The sequence below is a fragment of the Ambystoma mexicanum genome, chromosome 6p (genome assembly GCF_040938575.1).
Source record: "Ambystoma mexicanum isolate Mex_15411 chromosome 6p, UKY_AmexF1_1, whole genome shotgun sequence".
In the NCBI taxonomy this organism is placed as follows: Eukaryota; Metazoa; Chordata; class Amphibia; order Caudata; family Ambystomatidae; genus Ambystoma; species Ambystoma mexicanum.
In genome coordinates, this window is record NC_090935.1 from 880,872,084 (window position 1) to 880,885,418 (window position 13,335).

The following is a 13,335-nucleotide window of genomic DNA, read 5'->3' on the forward strand; positions in this document are numbered from 1 at the left end:
TGGTCCCACAGCAAAAGGGGCAGTCCAGCCCAGACAACGTGGTCACGCCCCTTATGCATGAGACCACAAGCAACCACAGACCTCATTGGACGTCATCAATGAGGAGTAGCTTGGATATCTAGGCCCAGCAAGCTCAGAACAAATGTATGGTCATAACTGTCCAATTTGGGGTAAGCAAAGAAAAAGAGGTAATGGCTGCAAAATCTAGAATTAATCTTAACCTCTGGCACAGGTCTGGGAAAGCCTCGAGACCATCGTTCTTCGCCTGCCAAGCCACAACAGAAGGGGGAGACCATTTGCAAATCAAGCGTGCCTCCACCCTAAAGGGGCGGCCCAGCCCGAAATGCTTGGTCCTGTCCCTTCTGTACAAGACCATAAGCAAGCCCTCATGCAGAAGGGGTGTGACCAAGCACGTTGGGGTGCGACCATGCCCGATTGGCCTGTAGTCTTTCCCCTGTCTGTAATGGCTTGCCAAACAGAGGAACCATGGTCTGGGGGTCGCTCTGAGAAATGCCAGCGGTTTAGATGAATTCGAAATCGTCCAGTCATCGCCTCTTTTGTTTTGAGATGAAATGACTTTTGACCTCAACTGGCGTCGCCCCTCCCCCCCCCCACTCTATGCCTAAATCCCAGAACCTGTAAACGCTCTGACCGAATGAAAATATGATTATAAATGGCCAGTGATACGTGCAAGAAATGCACTCCGGGTGCAGCCGGATTTCGAATAAGATAAGAACTGATTAGATTCGGATCTTGTCCAATAACCAATTGTAGACCAGCATAGCTCCTCGCACTAAGGCGGCAACCGTACCCCCCACCCCGCAGGCACATACTCCAACCGGGCGGAGGTGTAGCCAACGCAGGTGCGGAGGGAGGGGGGGGGCATGGCTGGAGGCCGAGGGATGCGGCCGCCCGGGCCGCGCGGCGAGGCACACTTCAGTGAATGGAGCCGAGGGCGGTGGGAGTGGCTTTGAACAATAACAGCCGCTTGTAGCACCACCGGGAAGGCCCTCGTCTCGGGGAGAGCCGCTGCCGGAGCTTCAGGGCGCGAGGTGCTGCCCTCCGGCCCAGGCAGAGGCGAGCAGGTGCCATTCTAGGTACCCAGCCAGCCCAGCCCTGCAGACAGTGGGGCGCTCCTCGGGGCAGGGTTGCGATGGCAGCGCGTCCAGTACGCGCACAGCCGAAGTGCGCCTGTGAGCGCATCCTCCGATAGCTCTCCCTCTGGATCAACTTTGGCACATCAGCAGCACAGCCAACCTAGCTCCCCCTCCCCACCCCCCTGCAACGGATTCTGCCTCTGCCTCCCTGCAACTGAATACAAATCAGGGCCGGATCGCTCCTCGCCGTGAGGCTCTCCCCGGTGCACCCACACGCGGGTGCCTGCAGTGCCCCCTTCCTCGAGGCGCCGGGAGGATGGTGGCGTGTGCCGGAGCCTGACAGACAGACCGACCTGCCGCCGGACCGCTCTCCGCCTCCACCCCTGCGGCACAGGGTCGCCCCGCAGCCGGCCCCGCTCCCCACCCCCCGGCTGCCCAGCGGAGATGCTCAAAGTCACCATGCCCTCCTCGTCGTCCTCGTCGTCTTCCTCGTCGGCGTCCTCCTCCGGCTCGTCCTCCTCGTCCCGGTCGGGCAGCGGTGCCACCGAGTACTGGATTGATGGCTCCAACAAGGACACCCTGGCCCGCTACTACGAGCTGGAGTCGGAGCTGGGACGGTAAGCAGAGCACTGCAGTCGCCGCCGCGCCCTCCGTGCGCCCGGGCACAGGGGCAGCTGTCACCCCGTCTCCATGCACGGTCCCTGCGAACATGCAACGGGGCGCGGAGGCTGCCCCAGCCACTGTCATTACAGTGGGATAGACATGCCAGTGGGTGGGATGAATGGGGCGCTGCTGGAGGACCTTCTGTTGCAGTGTTAGAGGCTGACTTGGCACAGGCTTCCCACCTGGTCCTGAGTAGGATGGGCTCATGGTTTCGCGCTGCAGGTCTCCGGTCGCCCAGGCCCTTGGGGGAGATTTGGGTAGCTGTTTCGGTGGTCAAGTTGAAGACCCTTATCCCGCCTGGGCTGCGCACGGCAGACACACACAGCCTACTCCAGGAACTGCAGGGGGCCCCAGGGCACCCCTCGGTGCCCCCTCCAGGGGCTCACCCACTGCCCACCACTGTACCACACAGACCACGGCCACTCTCCACACAAGTTCTCATTTTACTGTTTATCACACCCCACTCTCTTCACTGTTGCCCCCTTCCACGTGTCCTATTCGAATCACATTCACTGCCCAACCCAATGCCTTCCTCTCACTGCCCACTGCAGCCACACGGTACCCCCCCCCCCCGCGCCCCTCACTTCCCAGTCCAGTCCGTCACTGCCCACCACTGTACCACACAGACCCCGACCACTCTCCACCCGAGTTCTTATCTTACTGTTTATCACACCCCACTACCTTCACTGTCGCACCCCCCTTCCCTGTGACACATTCACTGCCCACCACCAATGCCTTCCTCTCACTGCCCACTGCAGCCACACGGTACCCCCCCACCCCTCACTTCCCACTCCAGCCCACGGTGCTCCCCACCCACCACTGCGCCACATAGACCACTTTTACGTCCCACTGAAGTTTTCCGTCCTGCTGACGCACCTCCCTTCACTGTTCACCACACACCCCTTCCCTCTGTCCCGTGGGACTCCCTCTCACTGCCCATACCACCAGTGCCTTCCTCTCACTGCCCACCATAACCTCACAGCAAACCCCCGTCCTCCCCAGTCCAGGACGCTCCCCTCTCCTCACTCTCCACTACCACCACTGAAGCCCACGACAGTGCCAAGCTCGTGCTCCATTTCACTGCCAATCACGGGGTTCCCAGGTACTACCCAAGGGAGCACCACCCCCACAACCAGAGGACTGACGGCCACTGGCAACAGCTGGACATCCCACTTCCCAAGAAAACACCCCCCCCCCCAACTGCTTACCACAGGGCTTCCTCCCACCACAGCCCCCTCCACTGATCACACAAGGGCTGCTTCTGCCTGTCCACAACTGGACCCCCACTCAGTTATGTCCACTGCCCGTGAAAGAGCCCCGACTCACAGCGCATCACAGAACCCCGACAGTCACTGCTAACAACCGGTCTCCCTCCACCACCCGCCTGTATGCCCCGCCCCCACGCAAAATGCCAGTTAGCTAAATAAAAATCCATGGTTGCCAGTGCGACAGCCGCGCGCCACCCTTAAGGTAATGGGCTCAGTATCGCGTGTTGCCCGTTAGTCGTTTTCATGGTGTATCGTTTTAGTGAGAGTCATGCCCAGGCGATGCGCCGCGCAACTGCGCGGGGCAGGTGAAAGTCAGAGGTTGAAGGAAATCTTCTCGCCTACCCAGGGGGGCACTGGGAGGTGGGGGGGGGGCTAGCTTGCATGGCTGAAGCGAGCCCTTACATCAGAGCGGCCCGTTCTGCGCTGCGCCGCTGTAAAGATATTCTCACGGTGTTCCGGGACCCTGGTCATATCCACACGTCCAGCGAACTGTGCTCACACGAGTTTCTGCATTTGATGGCGTTCAATAATGCTGTTTTTTTTCTTCCTTTTACGGCGGGAACATAGTTGGGCTCTTTACTCACATGCTGCGCCCTATCACTGAGTATATATAGCTTTTCGTTCAAGGCACACCGAAAATGTGATGGTACCACAGCGGCTTAAGATCACACGACTTTCAGTCACTGTTGTGTGTTACTTTGTGCACTGTGTTTGGCGTAAATCTGGATTCCCCTCACGGCCTATCTACTTTACCATATTGTGTGCTCTTGGGCAACCCCTTTCCCTCTCTGTGCCTCATTTCCGTTATCTGCGCTTAGAAACTACTTTAAGGCACTTTGTGGGAATGAGGCATATGTGCCTCTGGCTGGATTTAGCCTGAACCGAGTATTACATCTATTAATCCAGGCACTGCCCAGCTACACCCGAAATCGATAACATTATATTTTGCCCCTGGCAATATACACTAGCAGTGACATAGTATTTTTTGTTATTGAGATTAAAATCCAAACAACGTTTGACATTTCTTAGCATCCATCTGGTAACCATGACTGCTACACAGTGCACTTTGTGTTCGTGTTGTTGAGTTCTTGTGGTTATTTTTCTCTTCTTGGATAATTAGCTTTTTGGAAACTCCTTTGCAGAGTATGACTAGTTCATGAGCCCGAGGAGAACACGGAGTGACTATGAACTCCATGCCACGTGGCTACTGGGAGTAAAACCACACTGACACATCAGTGCAAGGGCGTCCACCCAGTGTGCGGTCTGTAGGGGAGATGGAGGGCTCCACACACTGTAGTTTCATTACGCCGCGGTTCTCGGCAATACTGGGGTTTGCATCGGACCCCGAGAAGAGGAACACTTGATCCTCGCTAGCAATATGGTCAAGGTCATTACATCGCAGAGACAATTGTCAGGGGTTACCGCTGGTGAGGGGAATGACTTCCAAAGGTCCGGAGACTGCACTATTTTCCCACAGACACTGCTGGTCTTGCTGTCTCCTGGGCCTGTGTCAAATCAGGTCAAAGCCACAGTCCAGCCTTCCAAAATTACAGTTTGGGAAGGAAATGGGACGCCCACTCCCTACGAACAAATACTTTATTTATTTACACATCTATAACAAATCATGAACACATTTTCATCAAGAAAATAAATAGTTGAAGTGATAGGCACGTAATTTGCAGAAACAAAGAAAATGAACCCTGTGGTAATTATACATGAGAGAGAACACAGTGTGCCATGAAACAGTTTTCACCTATCACACGTTTGTTGCAAGATGAGTGACAATGTCTGGTTCCTCTTTGATTATAAATTGTTAACAGTGTTTCGGTATAATTCACCATACTTTGCAGCAGGCTCTTCTTCAGGACAACTAATGTTCAAACAACACACCATTTGAAAGATGCACCTTGTGTTAGGGCATAATAACAAAACAAATCAGAAAAGAGATGCTGGTCACGGATGGATGTGGGGGGGGGGGCATGTTGTTCTTGGACATTAGTCAGCCTGAATTTCGCACGATGATTGATATGCGAGAGGATAAAGAGTGCTGCAGCAGAGTGCTCTGTAATGGTATGGCAGTTAGAAGTGTAAGGTCAAAGCTATGCATAGGCATCAATTGATCGCAGAGGCTAATAACTACCATCTGCGATCCTTCTTGGAAAGCAGAGTTGAAGGCAATAATGTCTCGTGCACAAAGTACTGTAATCATATGTTCAAAGTGATCGCTTTTTTAAATGGAAATAAAGGCGTGAAACATCAACGTGGCCTGTCTGGAGCGTCTTATGGTTTATGCGACATGTCACATGCGGAATGTGTCACCTCAACCATTCCACTGAGTTTATTTGCTCTCTTTTTTATGCAACCAAGAAATACTTTAATTGAAACCAGAAGGACACACAGGCAGTGCACAGTACGCATGAAACAGGCCACCTACCTGCTGTGTGGAGAAACCCCGCTCTGATGTGCAGTGACAGCTCGCTTTTGCTGCGGGGGATTTCAGAAATGGAGGCTGAGTGACTCTGGACAGGTTGATTTGAGAACTGTCACATGTGGTAGAGCAGATGTCGGAGCGATACCAGGGGTCAAGTCCTAAAAATTAAAGTGGGGGGACTCATCAACAAACGCAATGGGATGGGACATCGCCAGAAATTAGCAGATCAAGGTGAAATATGCACATTTCATTAAATTGGCTTTGCATAGCCACCCAAATTGTACAGGAAGAATGGCATTTGCCTTTCATGAAATCAAAACCCACACAAACCCAGATAGGCTATTTTCTTCTAAGAAAACAGTAGATGTTCCACAATTGGATGCGCTGCTTAGTAGTACATGTTTAGACACCTAGAGCATAGTAGTTCCCAATGGTCAGTTAGTACATTCCATATCGTACAACTCAGATTTAAGTTGGTTGGTACATTTCCAATAGCAGAGTGGCGTGCCAACACGTGTTTTGTTATTTTTCATCAAGTTATGTAGTGCTGTGGTGAAGTGTCCGGCCTACAAATCTGCCGGCTGCGGTTTGATCCCCGAGGGCCGCTTTAGTTCAGAAATTCAACAAAGAGGACTTTCAATGTTTCTCATTTTAGCTGGGCGGACCGAGTCCCCCCTCTGAATAAAGTGGGTGGACTCCGCCCCCCTGGCCCAAACCCGCGTGTACCCTCGACTTGAGCTCTGAGCGATACCATCGCCGACTCCTTCTTGCCACGCGCTCAGTTTTTGCAGTTTGAGCCCAGAGCACACGTGGAAGGTGTGAGAACACACTTCACACGTGCACCTCGCCCCACAGCTGCGCTTCAGAGGCCTCCTATCGCACGCTGCAGTATTGTTTATGGTTTGCATCGAAAGTCACGCCCTCCCGCATTGAGTGACAGATTTTAGTACAATCTGGTTAACTTTTATTTCTACAAATAAGGTCTCCCTCCCTGTCTTGACTCACAAGAGCACTTTAGAAGGAGTGCGGCCCGGCTCTTGATTCTTAGATACGAAAATGCATGTATGCAATAACTTATGTCTATTTACACAGTTGCAGCGGGGTTATGTATGGGAAGACGGTCGCTTCGCAGTGTGTAGAAAATGGCAGCGGGTATAGGACCGAAGTACGATCGGGCCTGTCATGCGAGCTTGGAGGGGGGGGGGGTCTAAGGGGATGGGTCGGGAGGGAAGGGATGTGTTGGGCAATGGGGCATTTCCTGCAGTTTACCTTCACTGTCATGGGCGGACGGGGGGGGGGGGTGGGGTGGAGCACCAGCAGCCCGGGCCCTAAGGGACGCCAGCCTGTTACACACACGTTAAACGGTTCCTCTCCACACAATGACGTTGTGATTGCTTCTCAGCTCAGAAGCTCTGCCACAAGAAAGCGCGCTCGCACATACGCCGGCAGTGCATGGATTGATGGTCTTGGTGGACCTTTCTTAATATTAGCCTTTTTAATAGCACACATTTTCTCAACATCAGAAAAAAGAAACATTTGGTCCTGCCTGGACTCGAACTCTTGATCTACAGTACAAGAATAGATATTAGCAACCTGCAGCTAATTTCACCCAGTCATCTGTCCTCGAGGGAATGTGGACCTTGCAGTTGCAGAGGGCTAGTGTTTTTCCCAACCCCCCCTTACCTGCTCCTCTCCCCTCTTTAGCTACAGAGACACACAGTCTCTGCCACACAAAGCTGAGGAAGGATGAGGTGTGAACAATCACGTCACCCTTCCTCCAAGCAGCAAAGTGCTAAGCACCTAAGGAAACCAACAGTCAGGCAGGGCCCAGACAGTCAGCTATCAGGCCAGGGGGCTGGCACACAGCCCCTGCTACTATACACATCAAAGACCCAGGGCTCTCCATGGTCCTATAAATAAGAGCAGCATGCTCTGAGAAAACACAATCTGTTTGTGGACCCTGAACGGGGACCCAAACAAACAGGAGGTTCACTGTTTACTCAGTGTCTTCCAACCTTTGCTTCTTTACCGCAGAACCCTCCCACCCTACAAAATATGGGAAAAGAACAAAGCAAAGAGGTACAAGGCACTGTACGGTGCCCAAAACAAGTTGTGGGACATGAGAAGGCGGCACGGGCCAGAGGGGGTAACCTCAGGACCCGGTGCCCAAAAGTATGATACTATTATGATATGGTTATGGAGATAACAATAATCACATATCTGTACAATAAAATCCTACAACCTTTTATTGCCAACACTTGACAAATTGTGTAAACCAAATTATTCCGGGTGAGGGTAAGGGGTCGGCCAAATATCTAATGCATGCATATCGGTTCAGCAGTTATCAATACACCGCCCTTTGGATAGGCTAAAGAGTGTTTTTATGCGTCTTGTCTCTGTTGATGTGGTATGTGACTTGCAAGGGGAGGGGAGTGACCACACTGACGGAGGCAGCCAGGGGTGCGACAAAACCTACATTTCAGGGGAGGAGCTAACTGGTGATGGGAGGGGCAACATCAGAAACTGGGCCGGGCAAATGTGGAGGCTATGCCCTCACTGTTCACTTGCCGCCGCATTCACCGTACACTCGCTCATTCACACGCGCACCCAGTCCCCCATTCAGCATGCACTCCTTAACACACACATTACACACCTTGCACACACACATACATAATGAGCTGACATGCAACGATACTTCCCTCACATCTCCTCTCCGCTTAATAAAAAGCAAGTGTGCACATCAGCCCCCTGCCCTCGGATATGAAAGAGCACATATGTCATATGTTGACTTGCATAGTGGGGATGGGGCTGGCTGGTGTGTGCATTTGACTTTTGTTAGGCAGAGAGGTGAGGGAAGCCTTAGGTTTAAAGTTTAGCTGTTTTTGTGCAAATACATTATTCTGCACGAACACAGTAAAACTTTCTGCTCAACAAAAAGTAAGTGCACACATCCGCTCCCTAACAGGCGTGCACCTAGGCTAAGAATTGGAGGTGCAGGGGGCTAACCCTTCAAATGTTGGTAGAGGCACTAACTTCAGAGACTGTTGGGGAGGGGCAAACTTGCTTGTGTGGGGGAATCTAACTTCTTTACGTATTCTAATGTGCCCATTCTACTGCAGCCTCAATGTTAAAAGCAGTTAATTGTCTCCTTCCCATCCGAAACCACACACTTAAGGATTGCTGTGAGAATGAGCTTTCTCCTGTTGCCCCCAGCCCCAATTCCAGTCACTCCCCTGGCATGCAAGTACTAATCCCACATCACAATTTCCCTTGCCTAAAAAGGTTTACATATGAATGCAGGTGATAACAATGAATGCTTTAATTGCAAGGGCCTTTGTTCACAGGGAAGCCAGGCGCATTTTAATGTCTGTGTCCTGTTCTGTTCAGTTGGAGCAGGACATTTTGGTACGGGCTGATTTGGCACAGCCATTTCGACGCAGGAGCTTGTTTGGCACGGCCACTTCGGCGCTGCCATTTCGCCGCATTTTTTATTAAAATTTCACTTTTCACAGTGCACTTTTAATAAAATTAAAAAAATGAATATTGAATCAGGGCTCTCGTAAACCCTGGCCAGCAAGGTTGGGTGACTGGTGAGTCAACCGCAACCAAGGCCATAGAGCTCTTATCAATTTTGATTGCACCAGTTATTTATATTAAGCTATACAAACGTTCTTAGTGGCCCAAAGGGCTAAAGGCGAGGGTACACGCGGGTGGAGGGAGTCCACCCACTTTTTTCAGAGGGTGGACACAGTCCCCCCCCCAGCTAAAATGAGAAACATTGAAAGTCTTCCTTGAATTTATGAATTAAAGCCGAACTCGGGGATTGAACCGCAGTCCTCAAGTTTGCAGGCCAGATACTTCACCACTGCACTACCTGATGAAAAATAACAAACAACTAAAGATGGAATGTCCTTTTTGGTACTGCATATTCCAGGGAAAACATTTGTATTGGTTCTTGGAGTTTAAAACATACACACCTTTTTAATGTTTTCAAAAACACTATTAGAAGAAAATATCCTCTCTTGGTTTTGTGTGTGTGTTGACTTTATGGAAGGCAAATGCCATTCGTCCTGGGCAATTTGGGCGGTTATGCAAAGCCAATTTAATGAAATGTGCATATTTCACCTTGATCTGCTAATTTCTGGCACGTCACATCCCACTGCGTTTGTTGATGAGTCCCCCCACTTTTATTTTAGGGCCCATGTTAATGTAGGGGACTGGTGCAACGGAAACTGATAAGATCTCCATAGCCCAGGGGTTAGCTCTTGGTCTCCCACCCCTGCAGGGTTCCAGATAGCAACTGTTTTTCATTCTTTTTAAATAAAAAAATTGTACTGCCGTGCTGAAACATGCTGATGCAAAAAGATGCCACGCCTAGCAGGCCGCGCCAAAAAGGGGTGTACCGCTGTCCGGCCATGGCTCTGTAGGTCAGCCATGTCGAGTCAATATAGCCCAAAATTACAGGGGGGGCCTACAGCCCATTCCGCTCAATGGTGTTGCGCCACTGGAGGCAGCATATGGTTAATGGCCGGTCCTCCCTTGCTCCCTGTGCACGTATTAAGGACACAGGTGTGAGGTCCAGCGGCAGAGTTCCCAAGGCAATGTATGGGGCGGCATGGATTTCCTGGATAGAACAGGCCTTAACCGTGTTTGCTGTAAAACTCTGGCGTGTCCAGACACTTTTGACTGGGGTGGCGCAAGTGGGGCACTGAGTTATGAAGCAGGGTTGTCACGAAGTACGAGCGCACATACAATGATCATAGTTTAGGATAATAGGTTGGCAATCAGATTGCAGGAGCTGCACTGTCACCCTAGGCAACTCCCGGGACACGTCACTGCTCTAAAATAACTACATTGTCGCTTGCTGGACCAGAATAACGGACACCAGGACGTCTTTGTCCCTAGGGTTGAGGGACAGAGAGGTCCCTCTGCCCGTGCATTACCAGCATGGCTTGGGAGGCGCGTGGCCATATGTTTCAGAGGGAAAGCAGGCGCTTTTGATGTCTGCTGTTTCCATGGCTGCTCGCCGCGCAGTGTTTAAGCGCTCGCTTGCCCAATCCTCATGTGGTTGACTTTTAATATTTCTTGGAAAGGGAAAGTCGACAGCCCTGGAAAGTTACCGTTCCTGGGAGCTGCTGCTGGGGGAAAAAAAATCGTCTTGTAGTACATCAACGTGTCAGTTATATGGGCTGGCCTGGCTGCGCACGCACGCACGCACGCACATACCCTTTCTCTCTTTCTCTCTGTTTCTCTCTCTCTCTCTCTCTCTCTCTCTCTCTCTCTCTCTCTCTCTCTCTCTCTCTCTCTCTCTCTCTTTTAGTACAGGACAAGATTTCTTCCATCGCATCTGGTAGGGGACACAAAACACCAATGAATATTGTCGTTTTATGACAGGAATGATTGATTGGACATGTCTGTGGTTGGACGCTCTTTTAAGTCAGTAGGTCATACAATTTGGTAATCTTGGAACATTACTTCATCATCCATCTTCCTCGTCTCTGTCCACCTCGCAAGATAGGAAATCCCCCTGCTCTAAATATATATATTTTTATAATACTTAAACCGTCCCTTGACACAGGGAGCGCATAAGGACACCACTTACCCAGAGTTCCTCCCCGGGGTGGGCTGGCCTATAGGGAACTCTGGAGATTTGCCAGTAGGCCTCTGCCACCGGGGCCACTTTTGGTTCCCAGCCCAGCCCTGGTTCCTCCTGTTTTTTCCTCCCTTTCTGGGCAGGGAACGCCCCTCAGGGATGGTATCCTAAGTCTCTTGGTTTTTCTGCCGTAACTTATCTGCGTCCGTAGCTCCTGCAGGGCTGTTGCTGACTCTTTATCGCAAGTTACATAGCAGGGATCACGGAGCCCACCCTCTGGGTGGGCCACCTTTGTGATCAGGGGGCCCAATTTCCATTTGGCGTGGGTATAGGAGTAGGAGTAAGTGCTGTCACTGATCCAGTTTTCCCATATTCGTGATCCAGCAAAAACTGTCTTCCCATATCTGGATAAATACATTTGCGGCTCTCTATAAAAACAGTTCATAGCAGAAGGGCAGCAAGGAGCATAGAGTGGCAACATCAGTCATCATCCCTTCCTAGCTGCTCTCCACTCCTAGCTCCCCACACCATGTCTTGTTGGCCTGGCTGGGGAGAAGATGATCATGTCCCGCCTCCTCCAGCAGGGGGTGAACAATGAGGCCCCCGGTCCTTATTCCATCTCAGATGGTGTGCGCCCAGCAATGCCTCCCTGATCACTGTGGCTATTTGCAGCAGGCCACAGAGGAGGTGCTTGTGTTCTTGTGGGCCTGCCATCTTGTTCTGAAAGGCAGAACCCCCCAGCTTCCAGAATACTGAAGCAATGAAGGAGGCATTTTGATTTGTACAAAATGATAGTTTGAAGCACAACATTTTATGTTGTTGTCACATTTCTGCAGCACATTCTAATTGAGTTAAAGGCACAAGGGTGTGTCAGCATGCAGGAGAGAGAGCCAGGGTGGGGGAGCAGGATCAGGAGGAAGACAGAGCAGGTTAGGGGTTTCTGGCCGCCCGGTGTCACTCCCCTGACATGCCCCTCTACATCATTGTCTGATACATACGGTTTAATTACTGTTTATAATATGCAATTGTCCATGATGACTTTTTCTTTTATGTGTTTACTTTGATTTGCTATTGCATTTCATTTGTTATGTTATTTTGGGGGTGAGAACAATCCTCACATCCTGGACCCCCCACTGGTGGGGTCCCACAGCAAATAAGGTCCATTTCCAGCACTGCCTAAACACCCAGCACCCAGGATTTACATCATACTTTCCAAACAAGACCCACATTATGCATTATGTATTCTGTTTGCATGCAAACTCTGTTAAGTTACTCAAACAGCATGATGTTATCAATTCAGTACTTATCAGTTTGAATCGTGAAAAGTTCTGACAGAGCAGACGAGGCTTCCACACAGACAAAAATACATTATATTCAGGTCGGAACAAACCCCACTGGTAAGTATGCATGAGAACAAGATCTGAAACTGGTCATACTTGCCTTCCTAGCCTTGTTGTGTTCATGTAGGGCAGGGGTGCACAACTGATTTTGACAGAGGGCCGAAAGTACCTTACATGAGGGCTATAGCTGAAAAGTAAAAGTAGGCGGGGCGGTAGGCGGGACATGTCAGGAGGCTTTTTCAACCCCCAATTTGTATTAAACACATGGAAAAAGAATATGTTTTTGAGGGGTAACGATTTTTATTGCATTTCAAACTTACATTTTGTACTGCACATTTTCCATTATTATCATTTATTTCAATGTAGTTATTGTATATTGTCTGTTTAATTAAATTATATATATTTTATTGACCCTTGATTGGACATTCTGTTATTTTGGACTGCTATAGTTTGCTGTTTGGGTTGCCAAAGAGGAGTATGGCTTTCGTTGAGTCAGGTTTCCTCAAAAAGCAAAGGATGTACATCTCCTAACTGTGCCTGTTTTAGCTTTAATATTGGGTTCACTCTTGGAGTGGAACACTATGCCCCATGGCTCCCACCCCCAACCAAATACTATGCCCCATGGCTCCCACCCCCAACCAAACACTATGCCCCATGGCCCCCTCACCACCCCCAACCAAACACTATGCCCATGGCTCCCTCAACCCCCAACCAAACACTATGCCCCATGGGCCCCTGACCCCCAAGCAAACACTATGCCACATGGCTCCCACCCCCAAGCAAACACTATGCCCCATGGCCCCCTGACCCCCAACCAAACACTATGCCCCATGGCTCCCTCACCCCCAACCAAGCACTATGCCCCATGGCCCCCTCAACCCCAACCAAACACTATGCCCCATGGCCCCCACCCCCAACCAAACACTATGCCCCCTGTCCCTCA

General features: G+C 50.7%; 1 protein-coding gene across 1 annotated transcript in view; it reads left to right on the forward strand.

Moving 5' to 3' along the window:
* Positions 1 to 1,356: 1,356 nt before the first annotated feature.
* Positions 1,357 to 13,335, forward strand: part of CAMK4 (calcium/calmodulin dependent protein kinase IV) — a 1,546,801-nt gene continuing 1,534,822 nt past the window's right edge. Inside the window, exon 1 of the mRNA XM_069625488.1 lies at positions 1,357 to 1,714. Coding sequence (XP_069481589.1) covers positions 1,542 to 1,714 — 173 coding nt within the window. The 5' untranslated portion in view covers positions 1,357 to 1,541. The remainder of the gene's footprint in view (positions 1,715 to 13,335) is intronic.